The 22,133-nt window shown below is 41.7% G+C and overlaps 1 protein-coding gene across 2 annotated transcripts in view; it reads right to left on the bottom strand.

Annotated features, from left to right (window-relative positions):
* EEPD1 (endonuclease/exonuclease/phosphatase family domain containing 1) overlaps nt 1-22,133 on the bottom strand; it is a 137,311-nt gene that overhangs the window by 36,290 nt on the left and 78,888 nt on the right. For both annotated transcript variants that reach the window (XM_075586620.1, XM_075586619.1), the window contains exon 3: nt 11,332-11,442. In XM_075586620.1, coding sequence (XP_075442735.1) covers nt 11,332-11,442 — 111 coding nt within the window. The remainder of the gene's footprint in view (nt 1-11,331; nt 11,443-22,133) is intronic.

The raw sequence follows: 22,133 nt of genomic DNA, 5'->3' as shown, positions 1-22,133 counted from the left end.
CACTTTCTCCTACTGGTAAGTGAGTCCTGTTCTGGGAGCTGCACTTTCTCCTAAGTGAGTCCTGTTCTGGGAGCTGCACTTTCTCCTAAGTGAGTCCTGTTCTGGGAGCTGCACTTTCTCCTAAGTGAGTCCTGTTCTGGGAGCTGCACTTTCTGCTGAGTGAGTCCTGTTCTGGGAGCTGCACTTTCTGCTAAGGGCAGTATATATTTTGTTTATCACGTTCACTTTGAGTAGTGTTATTTGCGCTTGCACCTCTTTTTTTCTTCACTGACGTCAAACTGATCTGAATTAATAACACTCATTTTTATTAGGTTAAAACATACAGCTCACTAACAAACTAGAGAAAAGTCCTATAAAGTAGACAGTTCACGAATCCATATTTGCTCCGGTTAAGCACTTGGCTATACTAAACGTGCAGGTAGAAAACGAATTAATTAAAAACGATTCAGTATAATAACATACATGTACTTTAGAAATTAAGGAACATTAAACAAATCATCTGTATAATGCACTACATCCTAACAGTTACAGTGGCGAGAAAAAGTTTGTGAACCCCAATGATAATTACGGAGATTCTATATTTTTTTCATGATAACCTTCTTGAATCAAAACCAGTCTTTCCTAAATTAGGGCATTCCGTATATAAAACCAATTCCATGTCTTTTGAAACAAAATGATGAATTAGACAAACAATGTGTAATTAAGAGTCAGGGTATGAGTAAAAGTAAGTGAAACCCTGGTTTTATCAGCTAAATTAAAGGGCGTGATTAAAATCAGGTGGTTAAATAATTAGTATAAATGTATATACTTGTGGCTGACTGCTCAACCCCTTATGCCAGTAATAATATTAATGTGAACTAAGGTGCATAGGGACATTGACTTTGAAATATTCAAACTTTTGATGGAGAAGAGAAAGACCCCCACACAAGAGTCTCTATCACTTGCACACAAAGTAAATGTTTGGATATAAAGATCTCAAATGATACTACGGATTCTAATATCCAGATTAAGAGAACAACGTTATGATATAAATATCCTCTTATGTACCACTAATACTTGAAAAAAATAATAACGTTTTATTAAACATTTGACGTCGACGATTCATTGACGTCGACGATAAATAAAATCACGAATCGTCGACGTCAAATGTTTAATAAAACGTTATTATTATTTTTTTCAAGTATTAGTGGTACATAAGAGTATATTTATATCATAACTTTGTTCTCTTAATCTGGATATTAGAATCCGGAGGATCATTTGAGATCTTTATATCCAAATATTTACTTTGAGTGCAAGTGATAGGGACTCTTGTTTGGGGGTCTTTCTCTTCTCCATCAAAAGTTTGAATGTTTAAATAATTAGGTAGATCTTCAGGAGTGAGTTTATGAAGCCCCACCTAATATAAAGATCAGAAACTTTGTGAGTTTGGTTTTCACCATACAAGTGTGTGGAAAAACGTCATACCACGATCAAAAGAAATCACTGAGGACCTCAGAAAGCAGTTATTGATGCTCATCAGTCTTTAAAGGGTTAGAAAACCATTTCTAAGGATATGGAGATCCACCAATCAACTGTCAGTCAAATGGAGAAAGTTCAAGGCCACAGTCGCTCCACCCAGCAGCGGTCGTCCTGCCAAAACCTCTCCAAGAACAAACTGGCAAGTCATCCAGGAAGTCATAAAGAACCCCAGAGTAACATCCAAAGATCTGCAGGCCACTCTCACCTTGACTAACGTGAGTGTTCATTACTCAACTATCTGAAAAAGAATGGTGTTCATGGAAAGATAGTCAGGAGGAAACCACTGATCTCTAAAAAGAACATTGCTGCCCATCAGAGGTCTGCCAAAGAGCAAATAGATGATCCACAAGACTTCTGGAACAATGTTGTCTGGACAGACGAATCAAAAGTAGAACTTTTTGGCCTCAATGAGAAACGTTATGTTTGGCGAAAACCAAAACTGCATTCGAACAGAATTCGAACAGAACATTTTGATGGTTTGGGGCTGCTTTGCTGCCTCAGGACCTAGACGGCTTGCCATTATTGACACAACCATGAATTCAGCATTGTATCAGAAGATTCTACAGGAGAATGTCAGACCATCCGTCTGTGAGCTGAAGCTGAAGCGAAAGTGGGTCATGCAGCAAGACAATGATCATAAATATACAAGCAGATCTACAAAAGAATGGCTGCAGAAGAAGAAATTCTGCATTCTATACTGGCCTAGTCAAAGTCCGGACCTAAACCCCATCGAAATGTTGTGGCAGGACCTGAAGCAAGCTGTTCTTGCAAGAATGCTCTCAAATGTCACTGAATAGAAGCAGCTCTGTAAGGAGGAATGGACCAAAATGATTGCTAATGAGGCAATCCAAGTGGCACTTTAAAAAAAATCATAGTCACATGGTTATTCCAGCCAAACAGGTGGCGTGGGAACCATTTCTCACTCAAACATGACGTGACAGATCGTATAAAAGCCTGTGCAGTCTCATTTGAAGGCAAGAAGCTCAAGGAGCAACATCTGCTTCCCGAGTTACAGGCCCTGGTATGGGGCATCGGATGCCGGTATCGTCGCCATTTTTAAATCAGCCACGTCATGTGACCGGGGGATTTTAATAATGGAGAAGATACCGGTACCCCATACCAGGGCCTGTAACTCGGGAAGCAGGGGGTCCCGAGGATGAAATCAAAGCGGTTCAGCTCAGAAGACCCCCTGCTCCCACACACTATTAATACAAATTACATTAAAGCAGCTTCATTACCATAGTAGATAGCCACTACGGTAACTAATTTAAAAACAAATTCTTTGTGTTTTGATACTAGTGTGCGGGAGCTGGTGGTCTGAGGTGAACTGCGTTGATATCAGCCTCGGGGACCCCTACTTCCCGAGATACAGGCCCCATTATGGGGTGCCGGTATCCCAGTGCAGGAATTAAATCCCGCAGTCACATGACGCGGGAGATTTAAAAGCACATGGGATACCGGCAACCCCTATCTCGGAAAGTGGGGGGTCCCCAAAGCTGAAATCAATGCGGTTCAGCTCAGGAGACCCCCTGCTCCCACACATTATTATCAAAATCAATTTTTTTTTATTGCACGATCGCCTGTAAGAGCCGTGCATGGAGACGCAGCGTCACCATGTAGCTCTTCCAGGCTGCACTTTTTTCTATCAGTTATCACGCTATAGGATTTATAGCACGATAGCACTGATGCAAAAAACAGGTCGTACGATACTGCATTTTTTTTTTATCGACCTTAAAAAAAATGGTCTGCATTTCTTATTGAATACAATTTTTGGCCTCACGTCTTACAGCGTGATAAAAAAATGCATAGTCGGGCAAAAATGCAATTATTTTATCACTGCTTTGTGAATAGGGCCCATAGAGCTGTGAAAGCAGCATAATGTGTGAAGATGGAAATGCTTCAATATGCATCTGAAACAGTTTGCCCAACCCAATAATTAAGCAGCTGTGACAGCCGCGAACAGCAGCAAACGGCGACAGCCTTTGGTTGTGCAGACACCTTTGGTTGTGCAGACACCTTTGGTTGTGCAGACACCTTTGGTTGTGCAGACACCTTTGGTTGTGCAGACACCTTTGGTTGTGCAGACACCTTTGGCTGTGCAGACACCTTTGGCTGTGCAGACACCTTTGGCTGTGCAGACACCTTTGAGGCGACTCAGGTGTTATGTCCCAAAGATTCTGTGGTAGAAGTGAAAAAACAGCGGAATAGCAGCACACAGTACCTCACGTCAGACATGCACGGGGAAGGGGGGAGGCACTACGCAAAGTTTCCTTCATGCGCCCCGTCTCCTCTCCCCTCCTGATTGCGTCCCCCCCCCCACCCTGCACGGCTCCGGCGTCAAATTACATTGCGGGGTCATGTGACATCGCTCTGCCATGGCAAATTGACGCCGGGTTGCCATGGAGACTCGTAGCTGGAAGGCAAGGTAAATAAAAAGTTACAGAGGGGACTCCCGTGGGCCTGGGGTATTAACCCTGTATGTAAAATAATAAATCATGTATTTATGGGGGGGCATAGGGGGTGGGTTATGTATTTAATAAATATAATGATGTTTATTGTGGGGCTGTGTATTGTTTTTAATGTGAGTACTGGGGGTGGGGGAAGGGGGTATTGGCCCCTAGGGTATGTGGGTAGGCCTCCCGGCTGGGTAGTGTGTGAGGGTGGTTAGGCCTCACGGGGTGGGGGGGTAGTGAGGGAGGGTATGTAGGCCTCCCGAGTGGTGGGTGAGGGTGGGTTAACCCCTTAATGACTGTAGCAGTTAATAACCGCTATGGTGACTAAGGGGTTAGGGAACATTACATTGGCTGTTTTTATTCTTGTTTATGTTTTGCAGCATCGGATGGGGCATGGACGGTGATGAAGATGAGGATGGCCTTCATCGTGGCAGCCGGACAAGGGTGAGTGCAATATGTATTTAATGTATTTATTGTTCTTTATGTATTTAAAATGGGCACATTCACTATTATCCATATGTGGATAATAGTAATTTTGCACATTACTGTACTGTAGTGTATGTGTTAGGAGGGGGTGTATTTATTGTAAAGTATTTGTGTTGTTGTATTTTTTTGGGGGGGTACAGAATTGGTACTGCAGGCCTGCGGGGAACACCCGAGGGTCACCGCAGCCTCTAGTATCATTGCTGTGCATCCCAAAAATGTGATTATGTAATGGGGGTATAGGGGTTGTTGGGGGCACAGGGGGTGTATGTTGTTTATTGCAATGTTTATTGGGGGCAATTGTCCCCAATAAACATGCTATTATGCCTTAACCCCTTCATTGCTTTAGCGGCTATCCGCTATGGTAATGAAGCAGCATTAATGTATTTTAATAATATTGTGCGGGAACAGGGGGTCCCCTGAGCTGAACCGCATAGATTTGCTTCCCGAGTTACAGGCCCCGGTATGGGGCATCGGAGGCCAATGTCGCCGCCATCTTTATAGCGTCCAAGACGCGACGTGGGCTCTAAAAAAGATGGCGGCGACACTGGCACCCGATGACACATACCGGGGCCTGTAACCCGGGAAGCAGGGGGTCTCTGAGACAGAAATCAATGTGGTTCAGCTCAGGGGCCCCCCTGCTCCCGTACACTATTATTAAAAATACATTAATTAATACTTAATTACCATAGTAGATAGCCGCAAAGGTAAGGAATGATTGTTTATTGATATGTGTGTTTTACTCATAGTGTAGATGTGCAGAGGGTCTCCGGAGCTGAACCGCTTTGGTTTTAGGTCCGGGGACCCCCTGCTTCCCGAGATACAGGCCCCTTTATGGGGTGCCGGTACCCCTCTGCTTTGTTTACATTCCGCGGTCACGTGATCGGGACATTTAAATGCAGAGGGATACCGGCACCCCATAAAGGGGCCTGTATCTCGGGAAGCAGGGGGTCCCCGGACCTGAAACCAATGCGGTTCAGCTCCGGAGACCCCCTGCACATGTACACTATGAGTAAAAAATGTTTTGATATATTTTTATTTTGCCGATGTTTGCGCAGAGAGAGAGAGGCAGATCTCTCTCTGCTGCAAACACATATCGGCAGAAACGGCGTATCGCCAGGTTATCGGGAGACATTCTGTTTCGCCACCGGCTAATCGGCGTTTTGCTTTCGCAGTGATTCACTAGGGATTCGGCCCTTATTGCATACTGCGAGGGCAAATCGCCAAAATCATGCCGATAGGGAACACTTGCCGAGAGCACATTTTCGGCGCTTACTACATAGAGACCTAAGTGTTTAAATACGTTTGCCTGCTTGTGTTTTCCTGTCCATTCTGCCGATCCTCATAACACATCCTAAAATACATATTTTTACAACATAGGTCTTATTGATTTTATATGCAAAGGAGGAAATGTTTTTTTTTTTTTTTAATAAGAATCAACAAAAATAAATTATACTATGAGTCTGCTTAAAGGAGCAATCCATGCAATATCCTACGTGGTTTACTACTTACTACCATTTTTTATTTTACAAATCAACTTAATGCCAATTTTAATTAATTTTGACACACTGAGCATCCTTTGATATCTATAGGAGGCTTTATCCCACCTCCCCAGCCGTGCAAGATCTTTACCAACAGTTTCCTGCTTGTGATAATTTGTTACCAATATTCCGAGCAGTTTGAGCTACAAACTGTAACAATAGATAATGTTACCTCAGTAATATAAGAATACATTGTAGCTGCTGAGTTACACTGACCGAATGATTGATTTGAAGGATTGATTTGAAACTGAAAGGCAGCCATTCAGTGAACCCTGAGAAGCAGAATTTTGCTGATCGATCACAGGAGAACCAATCAATCGGCAGCTTAGGTCATTCGTTTTCAATTAAAGTAATCATAGCCTATATTAAAACAAAAAAAAACTATTAAAAAAAACAAATTTAAGCTGCTTGAATTACCTCTTTAACATAGACATTTTTAAACCGTTAGATCACTATATTACATCTTTACTAGATGTAAAAAAACAAAGTTGGAGCACAATTTAAGAGCACACATCTCAGATCATAATGGACGGTTGGTAACACGTCCACTGTGCGGATTCTCAAGGTCTTTCTTTCTAGCTCCTCCATACAGGAAATGTTTTCATGCCTATTATGTATAGGGCTGAGAGTTCAAAAGCACCAACTGCCGGCAAAGCAGACATCAAAACAACATCAACTTCACAGCAGCCAAAGATCCTGAACATAGTCTCTTGACTCACATCTGGACCACATTGTATACCGTTGCTTTTATCTCTGAATCAGAAAAGTGATGATCTCCTGCACTATTTGCCAGCCTGACCTATTACTATGTTTGGGTGTTTTTCTGACAATCACAACTGGGCACACGTCCCAGTCATGCTTTATTATTTCCTCTTAGTAATGTATCCTTACATTATTTGGTCTGAATGTGAGAAATATTGGAATTTTTCTCTGTACACACTCTCTCTAGGTGACCTAATAACATCTTTTGGGTTTAATTATCACCTCTATGCCGACGACACACAAATATACTTTTCAACACCTGTCCTTACACCTGCTGTACAAACCAAAGTTTCTGAATGTCTCTCTGCTATATCATCCTGGATGGCCCTCCGCCGCCTTAAACTCAACATGGCTAAAACAGAGCTCCTCATACTTCCTCCCAAACCTGGCACTACTACCTCCTTCCACATTACTGTTGGAACTACAATCATTCACCCAGTAGCCCAAGCACGCTGCCTAGGGGTCACACTCGATTCCTCTCTCACATTCGCCCCTCACATTCAAAACATTTCTAAAACTTGTCGCTTTTTCCTCCGCAATATAACAAAGATACGCCCTTTCCTCTGTTGCTCGACTGCTAAAACTCTGACTCAGGCCCTCATTCTCTCCCGTCTTGATTACTGTAACCTCCTGCTGTCCGGCCTTCCTGCCTCTCACCTGTCTCCCCTACAATCTATCCTAAACGCTGCTGCCAGAATCACTCTACTCTTTCCTAGATCTGTCTCAGCATCTCCCCTCATGAAATCCCTCTCCTGTCTTCCGATCAAATACCACATCTCACATTCCATTCTTCTCCTCAATTTTAAAGCTTTACACTCTTCTGCCCCTCCTTACATCTCATCCCTAATTTCTCGTTATGCACCATCCAGACTCTTGCGTTCTTCTCAAGGATGTCTTCTTTCTACCCCCTTTGTATCTAAAGCCCTCTCCTGCCTTAAACCTTTCTCACTTTCTGCCCCACACCTCTGGAATGCCCTTCCCCTCAGTACCCGACTAGCACCCTCTCTATCCACCTTTAAGACCCACCTTAAGACACACTTGCTTAAAGAAGCATATGAATAGCACTGTGGATATTCTGAACACGATACATAAAGCTTGGCCCCCTGCAGACGCACTTACCAGAACTCCCTCCTACTGTCTCTGTACGTTCTCCCTACCTACCAATTAGACTGTAAGCTCCTCGGGGCAGGGACTCCTCTTCCGAAATGTTACTTTTATGTCTAAAGCACTTATTCCCATGATCTGTTATTTATATTATCTGTTATTTATTTGATTACCCCATGTATTACTACTGTGAAGCGCTATGTACATTAATGGCGCTATATAAATAAAGACATACAATACAATACAATAAAACGTGGCTTTAACTTCTCTTTGAAATCACCACTGACCAATGGTGGATGAATATGAAGCATTTGGAGCATTTACTTTTTTCTTTTTAAGATGAAATCCAGGATACTTCATGATCCCTCCCATCGTCATTTTGTTTTTGAACATAGGTACGAAGCAGGACTAAACCACGCTTTCTGCTCTGCCATACCATCTCCCTTAGACAAATGAGCAGTGAACAAATAAAGTAGGATGGAGACACACAAGTACTGATGCAAAAAGTTGCTACGTTTTACGGCATAGAATGAGCAGAACTACAGTTACGTGTCAAGGTCACAGCCCACAACTGTAGTTCTGCTCTTATGCCATAAAACTCAGCAACTTGTATACCTCCATCCGACATTTTTGTTCATATCATTATAGCCCTCTATATTGCAATATAGGGAGCAAGCTTGCACCAACATTTATACTCCATATATGTTTGTTCCTATACTCCATCTGGCATTGGGAGTGCCCCTATATATCTTTATTCTATAGACAGATGAGAAGTAAGAGAATGATGTAGGTACTACATGGGGTCCCTGGAGCCCCAGACCCCATGACGTAGTAGCTACATCTATAGGGCACCCACAGGGTTGAAACTGAAATTACTTGGGAGTGGCAGGGATCCTGTAAGAAAATCCAGGAAGATCCGTTGTCTTTGTTGAAAAATGATCCATTAGTTATGGATTATTGCTTTAACAGTGGTTTGGTTCAGTAAAATCCCACACACAAAAAAATGGCGTCAATTGATCAAAGGTCTCCCAGCAGCAAAGCAGGTTAAAGTAACAACAGATTTAAGAAAAGAAATGGAGTCCTATTAAAAACAATTATATTTTTTCCATGATAACTTCCATGACCACTTTTGCCCCATTTTTGATGCCAGGAGATTTCGACACCGTTATTTTTTTACTGTCTAAGTATCCATCGATTTCCAACCCCCCCCCCCCCCCCCCACTCACAGTCGTTCAGCAGCAGCACTATAGATGTGTAAATGTGTCAAAATGTGATTTAGTAATTATTTGCAGAGTTTTAGACAACATTTGATCCGCAGACGAATATTTGAATATGAAGATTGCAATTGAATGTATGCAATTCCGCCCGCGGGCACCATTCACACATTTTGACTCGAACGGACATTGGATTTGCGCACCTTAATTCGATCCGACATTGGATTTGCGCACCTTAATTCGACCTGACATTGGATTTGCGCACCTTAATTCGACCTGACATTGGATTCACCATGAAGCTCCAGATCATGAAATATGGGTTAGGGAGGGAGAGGGCAAAAGCCATTTTTTACTAGAGTTCCAAGTATATATCTCGTCAAGCCCACCTTAAAAAAAACACATAGAGAAACACCTGTACACAAAAGGGAGCACACCTGAAATACTTGGGCTATATGCTTATATTCAGTGTTCGACAAACCTATACATTTGCACGCCCCGGGCGAGTGGATTTAACATCGTGGCGAGCTCCTATTGGCCCAAGCAGCACACGTTTGGTACTAGGTGGCGAGTAGATTTTTTTGTTCAGCGAGTAGATTTTTTGGTGATTTGTCGACCACTGCTTATAGGATATGCAAAGTATATTTAAATGTCTCTTATTGGCATATCGCGTGCTCTCTCTGAATGTTAAGTCGAATTGAATGTGTGAATAGTGGTGGCCGGTGGTATTGCATACATTCAAGTGAAGGTACAGTAGGCCAATGTCACTTTGAAACCAACCAAACAAAGATGTAAGAAAGGTGCTCTAGTGCTGGTGCTAGTATGTATTTAATACAGAAAACATTCAGTGAATCAACAAAATAAATATATAAAACACTTGCATGTGTGACAAAGTGCTAGTACCGCTGACAATCCCGCTTTGGTTTTTGGTACGGGGACCCCCTGCTTCCCGAGATACAGGCACCTTTATGGGGTGCCAGTATCCCTCTGCTTTGTTTACATTGTGCGGTCACTTGATCGGGACATTTAAATGCAGAGAGATTTTCCCCTGCTTAGTGCATAGACCCCTACGAGTGCTAAAATACCTACTGGAACATATTCCGGGGGGGAAAAAAAACGCATCTGCCCGCGGTTATCAAAGTTGCGCCGATTCGGCCACATTAGGATAAAGGCGGCCGCCACTGTATGTGCAAGTGAATAAATAAATCTTAAGTCAGCTAAAAACCCTGCGACTCCCGAAGAAGCCAACCGAGGTGAAACGCGTTGAGTTTGAGCGTTCTAAGTATTAGAGCACTGAAACGTCCTTGCAGCAGAAGGGAAGGAAGGCAGAGAGCACCACCTCCGGTGACGTCCCTGAAAGTATGTAGCCTGCGGAGATCGCAAGGAAAACACCAAAGCCAGCTGCATGATCCCTACCAACAAGCACAGGAACGCGGTGGAGATCCTGGTGTAAGCATCAGGGGCACCTCTCTCCCTCATTCTATTTCCATTGTGCATGTTCTGTGTGCAACGTGTGAGTGCACATTTTATTGCTTTTATTTGTTATAAATATGTCTTAAACGATCTGCACCATCTGTTGTCCTCTCTATGCTTCTGAGGATCATCTGACCCATGTACTAGGTCATTGGACCATTCGTATAGGGTCATCTACATTTCCAGTCCCAGAAGTTCCCAAGCTCCCTTCAGAAAGAGTATGTGTCAATGAAATGCTTGTTTTTATTTGGGAAATGTGAGTGCAATCCCTCCCCTCCCTTGATATACATCACTTATTCCTATCAGGACGTATTACACTTTATATGTCATTTTTTCTTTGTATGTACGTGAAATCTGCGTTCCCCTTCTGCCGAAGACTCCACTTTGAAACCAAGCCATGAATATTTGTGCATGCAAATAAACACCATATTCACCGCAAGGAAGAATGTCGGTGAATAATTCTCACATCTGCAAGCAGCACCCATTTTAAGAAAACGTTTGCACGGGTGATAACAGTAAAGCCAGCATGCTTATTTTATCCCTATTAACAGAAAATAATTCCAAATTTGGACACACAGAAGTTCAGCTCGAACGCGCGTCTTGAAACCCAAGTTGGCACAGCAGAATAGGACTGTGAAAAGAACAGCCAGATAACTACTGCGTGCCAAAATATAATGATGACAATAACACTGTTGCAATTGCCAAAACAAATTTTCCCTGGAAAAGCAGAGATTTCCCTGAATCAAACAAAGTGACAGCGGAACCAGCATTGTGCAATTTACATACCTCGTTTGGGTAAGATGATGGCTTATCGGAAATAACGCACTTCCAGGAGCCTCTGACCCCCTTCCACTTGCGGATATTTGGCAGAGATGGCTGGTTTAATTCAGAGCAGAACTGCAAAAATAGAAAGTGGAAGGTTATGTTTAATCTCCTCAAAAGCAATGTATTAAAAATAGCTATTCCACCCTCACTGTTCATTCTTCTGTAAGATTACAATATTTCCCACTGGAGCTCGGTCTTCAGCAGACATGATAAGCTAAACCTGTCCACAATGGAACAGACGGTGTCCATTGACTTTGTAATTTTTAAACTGCTCATCCTCTAAGCTGCCTTGTATTTAGCCACCGATATACTCAGACCCTCCCAACAAGACATGGCAAATGATCATCTTTATACAAGAAGCGAATACTAGGGAAATTACCTGTGATGTCAGGTACTGGGAGACCCGAGATTAAAAATAGTAAATATATAAACTGTATCAGCAAAAAGCAGGAAGAAAATATTTTTCAGGGAAGAGAAATGCTATAACAATGTATGTATATACATAAACTGTTTTTTTCCATAAGAGAAGCAGCAATATATATCTGCTGAGGATATTTTCTAATAGGTGAACATCATTATAATTATAATTACACAGCATAACCGAGAACTAGAACAATACTCTCTCAACTCACTGTTGCTCAGGAACTCAAATTATATGTAGGAGTTGAGCTGATAGATTTTCTGCTTCATCGCAGGACCATTTTAGATCAGTAATAGTTTCATTTGGTCTCCAATCAATCAAAACCATTTCCTCTCGCATAATCAATATTGATGTAGCTTTCATCACAAAGCACTTATAATGTCTGAGATTTTATATATATATATATATATATATATATATATATATATATATTTACAGTTGCTTTATGCTTTACTGTGGAGGGTTTTAGTCACTTTTTTTACCCACCATAACCTTAATAAGAGTTTATATATATTCCTGTATATTTATTTGCATGTCTTAGGCAGGTCTGCAACCCTGTCTTTCACCATTATCACCCAGCACACAGCACTATATATATATATATATATATATATATATATATATATATATATATATATATATACATACACACACACACACACACACACACACACACACACACACATATATACTGTATATATATATATATATATATATATATATATATATATATATATATATATATATATATATACTAAGCCCTATATACTTCCACCATGTATGCCGCACGTAATTAGTATCAATTAGTATCAAGACATGTTAAAATAAAGTGCATCAACATAAAAAGTAAATACTGGGAGGTGTCTCTACCTCCAAAGAGATTACAATATAAGCGGTATGCTCATAAGTGCATTGATTTAGTGAGCCAGTAGAAAGTTTATTAGGAGTTATATTAAGAAGCCATTAAGCACCTTATTTACTAGCAGTGCTATGACACCTGCAGCCACTGGTAGAACCCTCGTTGCCTTTTCGCTTGAATGGAGTGTAAAAAGGTTTTATGTAGTAGCAATGTACAGGGCTCAATGTTTTAGAAAGAAGAGTTTTTCAGAAGGAGTTTTGAAGGATGAGAAGGCGCTTGGCAGATAGTGAGGTAAAGGCGTTCCAGAGATGGGGAGCACAGAGTGAGAAGCATTGCAAGTGCTGGAGAGCTTACAGTGAGTGTCTCTGTAACCTCACCGGGCCTGACAGATCAAGGAGACCCAGTGGAAAATTCCCATGCATACAATCAGGCAGGAATACTGAAGCTACAGTTACAAACAGAACCAGTGTCCTTCTGGCCCAGAGGATACTAGCAACATCTGTAATATACAGTTTCTTTCTAATGTCTAATTGGTTGAATCCATGCTGTTGTATCCGTGCTGTGTCCTACGCATACTGGCCAACGGAATTATTCTAGGCAGATCTGTTCATTTCTGCAGATTTTGGCAAAGAGAACCTTTCCTGGAATGATGGGGGAGTCTTCCTAACTAATAAGAAGAGCTGGCCAGTTTTGTCCCATATACATGGACAACTGCTAGGTTTAACAAGTATTTTAAAACCATGGTTCGGGTAGAGTTTGGTTCAAGAAATATTCAAGTTATTAACACCTTTTGGTCAGGTTTAGCTTGTAATAAAAACAAAAAAACTTTCATGTTTGTACATTTCTGGGCAACCACTAATAAATCCATTGTTACCACACTATCAATGCAGGATAGGAATTAGGAATGCAACATATAATGGGACAATATCTTCTAGGTGGTACCACTCTATAACATGTTCTGACCCATTCACAAGATGTCTTGTGGAATATTACTGCTGAGTAAATATGGCTCAATATCTAATCACTCCCCCCCCCCCTTAAAGCACTTAGAAGAAATTACACTTTTATTGCAAAATGGAAAGATTCCAGATTAAAAATTGATAGACACAACAAGAGAAGTTCTGACGTTCTTCCTTTTTTGTGTATGTCAATATCGATGTTACAGAAGTGAAACACAGAGGAATCAGCTCGTGCTCACAAACAGCAAATTAGAACCTATAACAAGGTAACGCAAATCCCAATCAAATCAAGGTCATGTTACCAGAGCTGCTGATTGAGTATCTTGTTATGACTGCTCTACCTAAAAACAGCCATCGAAAGGACATAGCAAAGTCAGCAATTTCACTTGTACTGTGTGTAAATGGTGAAATTACGCTAAAGCTTTAAGAAGCAGTTAGTAAATTGCAACAGAATGAATGGAACATATTTGCTACTAAGCTTTGTTTCAAAATGTAGTTATATGTTTAGTACAGCAGTGTTTAACCTTTTTTTGGTTAATGTGAAATTCTGGGGAACCCCAACCCTCTCTAATGGCGCGTCTGAGATCAGATGCATTGTAAGGAACCCCAACCCTCTCTAATAGTGTGTCTGAGACCAGATGCATTGTAAGGAACCCCAACCCTCTCTAATAATGCTTCTGAGATCAGATGCATTGTAAGGAACTCCCACAATCTCTAATAGCGCGTCTGATATCAAATTAATTGTAAATTCTTTTGTATTGTGTACATTTATCAAATGACCTGAAAATTGCAGGGAAACTTTTAGGGATGCCCGCAGGATCCATGGGTTCCTAGGTACCCCTGTTGAAAAACACTGGTTTACTGTAGTAGCTTTTCATATTGAGAACCAAAAGCTAATCCCAAACAACACCAAATGCAGTAGTATTTGCAATGCATGTATCCTGCTTTCTTTAGAGCTTTTTATGGGCTTGTACCTACAGTAAATGAGAAAAAGATGCAGCCATCTCTTAAATCCCCCCCCAAATATTATTTTACATCACTATTTCTGCCGAAAGAACGGTTCATTGTTTTAATGAAGAAGCTAGCCATTTAATTTCATATAGACCCCTCTCCCCCAGGTTTAAGTTTAACCGGTCTCATTTAAAGCAGTGCACTGCCAGTCCCTCTGGGTTGAAATGCATGAAACTACAAACTGATGATCACCCCAAAGTCTTTGTTTTCTATAGGATTATTGGAATCCTTAGGCTGCGGTCCCAGTCATCACTGTGGCACGCGCGCCCGGCGGGGGGCGGGAGGGCGTGTGCACAGTGCTAACCGCGATCTGCAGGGAGATTGCGACGGGAGAGGGCGTGGTGAGGGTTTTGCGGTGGTGTGGTCATGACCTCACGCGGCTGGTTCGCCTCATTGGCTGAACCGCCGGCGGGGGCGTGGCCACACCTCCGTCGCAACTTCCACATACGATTTTTTTGTATGTGAGAAAACTTGCAGTACAGCGTGGCTGCAAAATGCGCGCCAACGCTTGTACTTGACCCTGAGAGATTGGGAGGCGGTGATTGTGTAGAACCCGCTGGGACTGCAGCCTTAGGTGGTAAATTCTTGGACCTGCTTAAAAGCAGTATTCCTTGCGGCACTAATTACCAAAACTGCCAATCGATCCGTTCTCCTGTGATCGATCGTCAAAGATCCTGCTTCCCTGGGTTCACCTAATGGCTGCCTTTCAGTTTCAATCAATCCTTCAATCCAGTCAGTGCAACTCAACAGCTACAATGTAGCCTTATATTACTACGGTAACACTGTCTATTGCTACAGTTTGCAACTCCGCAACAGTCTCCTGCTGAGAGCACTGCAACACTGGTACGTTCTCCTACCTACCAATTAGACTGTAAGCTCCTCGGGGCAGGGACTCCTCTTCCTTAATGTTACTTTTATGTCTAAAGCACTTATTCCCAAGATCTGTTATTTATATTATCTGTTATTTATTTGATTACCACATGTATTACTACTGTGAAGCGCTATGTACATTAATGGCGCTATATAAATAAAGACATACTGTACAATACAACACTGTTTGTGATAATTTGCTGACAAAGATCTTGCACACTAAAACCTGCAATAGCAACTAAAGGATGTTCATGGCATTAAGAGTTGACAAAAAACATAGCAAGTATTAGCTAATACTACAGAATTTATGTATTTTGGGGGAAAAAAACCCACACATGTAGGATATTGAATGTTTTGCTGCTCTCAAATTGAGACAATACTAGGGTTACCAGTACTTTCGTACGTACAAACCGCAAATGTTTAATTTATGAAGTTACAGTTCCACTTTGTTTTTAGGACATAAATAATGTATAAACCTTTTCAAACTGAATTTGTGACAGCTGCTCCCCAAACTTCCCCAGATATCCTTTGGGGCATTTTGGGGCACATGCATCGTATCCGTTCTGATGTTAACCCCCATTCAAATCAATGGGGGGTAACGCCAGAGCGCGTCCGATAACCCCGTACCAGTACTTGATATTGAACCCTTTCTATACTGGCTGTAATAAGCATAGTCCAGAAACAAGAACAAAAAGAAAAGAGGGCATTGGTGCACTTCTATACAGTAATTCACCTTATTAGTAGTTAAAAAGTGCATCCACCAAAAAGCCTGATCCATAAATACAAGAAATAAATTACAAAATGCCATCCTTCACAAAACAGGCTTACATGTATCAAGGTTGTAAAAGTGGGGCAAGGAAGCGGCATCAGATGAATTAAGGCAGCGTTGCGCAAACAGGGGGCGTGAGACTTTTCTGGGGGGGACGCAGCGTTTACAGAGGTCCCACGCTGAGAGCGCGAGGCCTCTGTAAACTTACTTACCTGGCTCCAGTCATGCGTCTCTATGACAACGCGGCGTCAAATGACGCCCGTTGCCATGGAGACATGACATCAAATGACGCCGCGGGTCACGTGACGTCACATGACCCTGCAGTGTCATTTGACGCAGCATTAGAGGTTGGGGGGGGGGGGGCGCGATGGAGGAGCTGAATTAAGAAACAAGACATTTCACTCAAACCAGTGTGATGTGATTGATTGATTCTCTCTCTCTCTCTCTCTCTCTCTCTCTCTCTCTCTCTCTCTCTCTCTCTCTCTCTCTCTCTCTCTCAACACCATTATCTATTAATATACCATCATCTATTAATATATTTTCGGGGGTAGTTCTCCAAAATGCATGTGGTCAATGCACTGTATGGTTATGGGATATAGGGTTTTTTCTATAAACTGAGATTAGCACCGATCAGCACTACCGCATGGAAAGCCCTATTGAAGTCAATAGGGGATTTCTGTACAGTCACACAGACTTTGCGCTATTGTACTTTATAGAGTATGGCTCTATGACTGGGATATATGGGCTGGTCAGGAAATTGGCAAAATTATCCTGGTAGATTTTGATCATTAAGCAGGCGGTTGTCAATTTAACTAACAAATCAGCACTTATCAATTTTGATTTGGTTCTTAATATTGGCTGGTCAATTTTATAAGTACACCTACAGTCCGATATGTACTATGCAGTCTTCTGCCGCTAAGACACACCTTACCTCCCAATCACTGCTTAGTAAATATGGCCCATTATCAGCATGTATGCCCAAGTTCCATTTTTTGTTAATGTCATTCATTATTTATGGGAATGGGCTAAGTAAGTATATTACCCATTTTAAGTCATTCGCAAATCGAATCAGACTGAATGTATTTTATAACACACACACATTTTTTAAACACATCCAGTCTGGTAGAATTTGTTATAAATATAGCTATATATATTTTAAACAATCTCTGATAAGTATATATAGATTGTAAGCTCTACAGGGAAAGACTGTAAAAATCCTATGTACAGTACAATGCTGTGTACCACACACTATACTGTAATTATTAAATGTTTTGAGTCCCATTGTTAGAATAGTGCTCTATGAACTATTAGATAAAAGTTATTATAACTTTTTGAAGTTAAACTATATTTTCCACCATGAAAAACAAAGTTTTACACAAGTTGGAGAATCCCTTTTTGTTGCATGGCGCTTGGGGGGGGGGGAGTATGTATAAAAACTTATCTTAAATATCCACTACTGTCCTATTTTTAAACGATTTCCAAATATCCCATTACCCATCTAAAACTGACAGGGATGAGGAACTTCCAAAAGCACTTGTGGCTAATTAAAGAAGTTTTTTTTATATGCTACAATGGGTCTGAAAGCGAGAAGCTTGAACACCAAGGACAACACTTTTATGTTCTTAAGAACTGAGCCACTCAAGTGACCTTTCCTCAAGGTCAGGAAGACCTCCCTGAAACTTGAATTCTTTTGCAGGGTTTGGCCCTTATTCCTGTGAAAACTTTCTGATCAGCCGGAGAAACGCCTGCCAACAGAATACGCACCTAAAATTAGAAGAAGCATTACTTTTAGCCAAGAAAACGTGCTCCCCTAGAGGTTTCCTGCAGCACGGTGTTTTATTGTACTATCGACACTTTGGTTATTTACTGTATATTTGGTACAGAAAAATATATATTTAAAGAAACAGTAAAAAATAATCTGGGGCAGAGGTTTCCAATCTGTGATACAAGTACAGTACCGCTGGCGTGATACACAAGATCTCACAAGGTGGTACTAAACACTACCGCACAGAGAAAATGATTACAGTATTCACATTAAAGGCATTTCTTGACTAAAACTGCTATACAGATGTAGCAAAGCTTAGTGTCTTCGATGCCGCTGTGTAAGGAAAATGGAGTCTATTCTGTCTCTGGTGGTTTATGCTTGCATATATTTAGTACAAATTGCAAGCCTTACCTGTTTAAACTATTGTTACTCCTCGTATCTATGACATGGTGGGGTGAACCATCCTCTTATTCAGTGACTGCAGCTGTCAAGTTTTGTTTCTTAGTACGGGGGTGCGCAAACTTTCCCCCCCGAATCCCCTGTCCGCACTTCCCTCCTACGCATGCCCCCCTCCTTACCCTATCTCTGGCGTCAAATGACGCAGCGGGTCACGTGACATCACATTGCCATGGTCATGTGACCCCACTGCGTCATTTGAATCTGCGTTGCCATGGCGTCGCCGGAGACAAGGTAAGTGTAGTTACTTAGGCCTCACGCACTCACCGTAACCCCCCCCCCCCCAGTTTCCGCACCCCTGTCTTAGTAAATGCTTACTGTTACTCAAGTAGTTAAAGTTCCAGTAAATGTGTTGTTAGTTTCAGTAGTACAGGAAGTACGGGAAGTACGGGACCCCCCCCCCCCACCCACCTGTCCCGAGATAAGGGTATATAAGCTTTGTCCTGGGAATGGGGAAGTTGAACTTCACCCTGCACAGAATTAGCTTTCTGTGCCCGGGAAGAAGTGATCGCAGATAAACATCTATAACTACCAGGCAGCTGAGGAGATTTGGGGGTTCCTATGGTTAACCGTGCATGGTATCCTGACTGCTGTAAGCTGCATATAACCGAAGCCGAGTATTAATAAACAATATTTGACTAACAATTGGTGTAGATGTCCATGTGTATTCGTTGGTGATATTGACAATCCGAACAAGGATTTTCTGTCAGTACACACAACCACCCACTGTAACACGACCCCAGAAATCCTGGCATTTAAGGATTAATGCTGTGGGGGGGGTCCCATTCAGAAGCATGGACCCCCTGCAATGCTATCGCGGCTGCACTGTCCCCAGAGCCGCAGGCATTTGTTTCTTCATCCACAGCGCCCGGGACAGTGAACCTTACTACATCTGTAAATAACTGAAGCTTAAGAAAGAAATGTAGATATAGGCAGTTCTATGTTTGTAGGGGAACTAAGGGCACCCGAGTTCCAGGCACCTTTTGGGGGGGGGGGGTTCAACAAGAAAGTCCATATAGTGATTATGAAATTATTAGGAATTGGACAGAATACAAACTGAGAGCGAATAAAGACTTTTTCTACCACGTCTTTATTTAATCATAAATATATATTAAAGTTTAGATACAAATACATTTTTTCTTTTCCTAGGGCTCCGGCACCATTTTTCCTTACAAAACCACCACTGGATGCAGGCAACATGAAAGTAAAGGCATTAATACTTATTTCACACCTCTAAAATCCTGGTGCTGAGCCAACTATTATTTTGTTATGAAAGAACAGAGCCAAATAATGATCATGTAGCTACTAATCAAGGAGAGTAGACTAGTCACAGTTAATTCAAAGAACCTAAGGTTATGCCATAGGATTTTTGAAGGGTTTATCATTTTTGCCACACTGTTGACAGTACACACAAGAAATTGACAAGAACAATGTTCTACAAAGTAAATGATCCACAGTACTAATTTGAAGTCAGAACTGATGAACACATATTTGTTGCAAGGGTGCAGACTGAGTGGTCCTATTTCTGGTTGGTCCTTCTGCTACATGAGAGGTTTCTGTACACTCTGTTATTGAATAGACATATAATTTAGTAAGTCTGCTTTCCGCGTATAGTTCGGCGGCCATAATATTGCCCTTGTTTAAAGGAGCAGCCTCCCTGCTCGTTTTCATTTTGCACACCCATTTTTCCACGGGTGGGAAGCAGTGGGTCTCGAGAGCTGAATTGTGTTAATTTCAGCACACGTGACCCTGTGGTTCCAGAGATAATTACTGGGGAATGTGCCGCTGGTAGCGTCCCCCTAAAGGAGAAACAAAATGGCGACTTAAATCTCTTAAGTTATGTGGGCCAATTGGAAGCAGCAAGTCATTAACAGTGGCTTCCTATTGGCACGCGTGAATCAGGGATTTAAATAACAGGAAGTATCGGGCGACATATCTGCCTCTCCCACCCACAACCCCCCCCTCCCCCCTCAAGTACGTATCTCTGGAAATTAACATGCTTCAACTCCTGTGATTCCCTTTTTCCCACCTATGTAAACAAAATCAGGGAGTTAAGGAATGAATTGCTCCTTTAATGGTAATCATTTAGCATTTTTGCTGTGCAGTTTTAGTGTTGGACCCAACCATTGCCAAACCGCTTGTATCCCTAATCAACTCTATTCTATCTGAAGGCCATATCCCTAAGACCCGAAAAACTGCAAGAGTTGTCCCAATCTTCAAAAGTGGGGACAAAAAGACTGTCTCAAACTCCAGGCTAATTTCTCTTCTCCCAATACTATCCAAAATCTGTGTTGACTCCCAATTAAGCGATTACTATACCAAGACAAATTTCCCCAGCTAATTCCAATCTGGCTTTCACCTTAAACACTCCACCGTAACTACCCTCCTAAAAGTTTGCAATGAAATCCAGTGTGCAATGGAACAGGGACAACTTACTAGTGGAATATTCCTAGATTTTGCAAAGGCTTTTGATACTGTTGATCATGCTATCTTGCTAAACAAACTTCAGTGCTCTGGAATAGGGAAACATACTTTAAACTGGTTTCATTCCTACCTACTGTATCAGGTAGAACGCAACATGTGTCTATCTCGACCACTAACACCAACCCCTTGGATATCCCCTGTTGTGTCCTGCAAGGCTCTGTTCTGGGTTCCCTACTATTCTCAATGATCTTCCTACAGGTTGTAAGGGAGCTTCAATACACATGAATAAGGATGACACAATCCTATATGCACACAGCCATAGCCTCTCTGACCTTGAACACGTCATTTAATCTGATTCTTTGAGACATGAAAATTGGATTTCCCAGAGCAAACTGTTTTTACACAATGACAAGACTGTATCAATGGTATTTGGGACCAAGGCTAAATTTCTAAAGCTACCAATGACGGAGCTTCAGATCAGAACCAGCTCTAATACCATCCTAGCCCCTGTTACTAGTTTTAAATATCTGGGCATATGGTTTGACTCCCATTTAACATTCGGGATGCACATTGTTACCCTGACATCCAAAACCAATGACAAAATAGGTGCACTTTATAGGAACATATCATACCTAAGACCACTGGTCAGAAAGTGCATCGTACAGCGGATGCTAATGCCAGTGATAGACTATGGGGACATAGTATATGGTACAGCACCCCAAACTCACCTTAGCAAACTAGACACCCTCTACAATTCAATATGCCGCTTTGTCCTCCAATGCAACTACAACACACATCACTGCGAAATGCTCAAAGAACTAGATTGGTCATCACTTGAGTCTGGGGGAAAGTTAATCTTTCCTGTCTTTCCTTCAAATACTTTCTGGGCAAGCTACCCGCCTATCTGAACAAGCTCCTCATCCCTACCACATGCAGCACTTATCATCTGTGATCTGACTCCAAATGATTGTTCGCGGTCCCAAGGTTCAACAAAGTATCCGTCCGCAACTCCTTCTCTTACTGAGCGCCTCACACCTGGAACAATCTACCTGAGACTCATCCACCACCAGTCTAAGTTCTTTGAAAACTAAAGCTGTGCCATATTTTAATCTGGGCTGTAACTGTTTCATACGCCTAAAAGATAAAATATGTTAAACTGTTCATGCAATGTTTTTATACATAATGTATAGCCCTGTTCACTTAATGTAACCATGTATTTGTAACCATAT

Source organism: Ascaphus truei, chromosome 2, assembly GCF_040206685.1.
Source record: "Ascaphus truei isolate aAscTru1 chromosome 2, aAscTru1.hap1, whole genome shotgun sequence".
Classification (NCBI taxonomy): Eukaryota; Metazoa; Chordata; class Amphibia; order Anura; family Ascaphidae; genus Ascaphus; species Ascaphus truei.
This window is presented reverse-complemented; position numbering and strand designations above follow the sequence as displayed.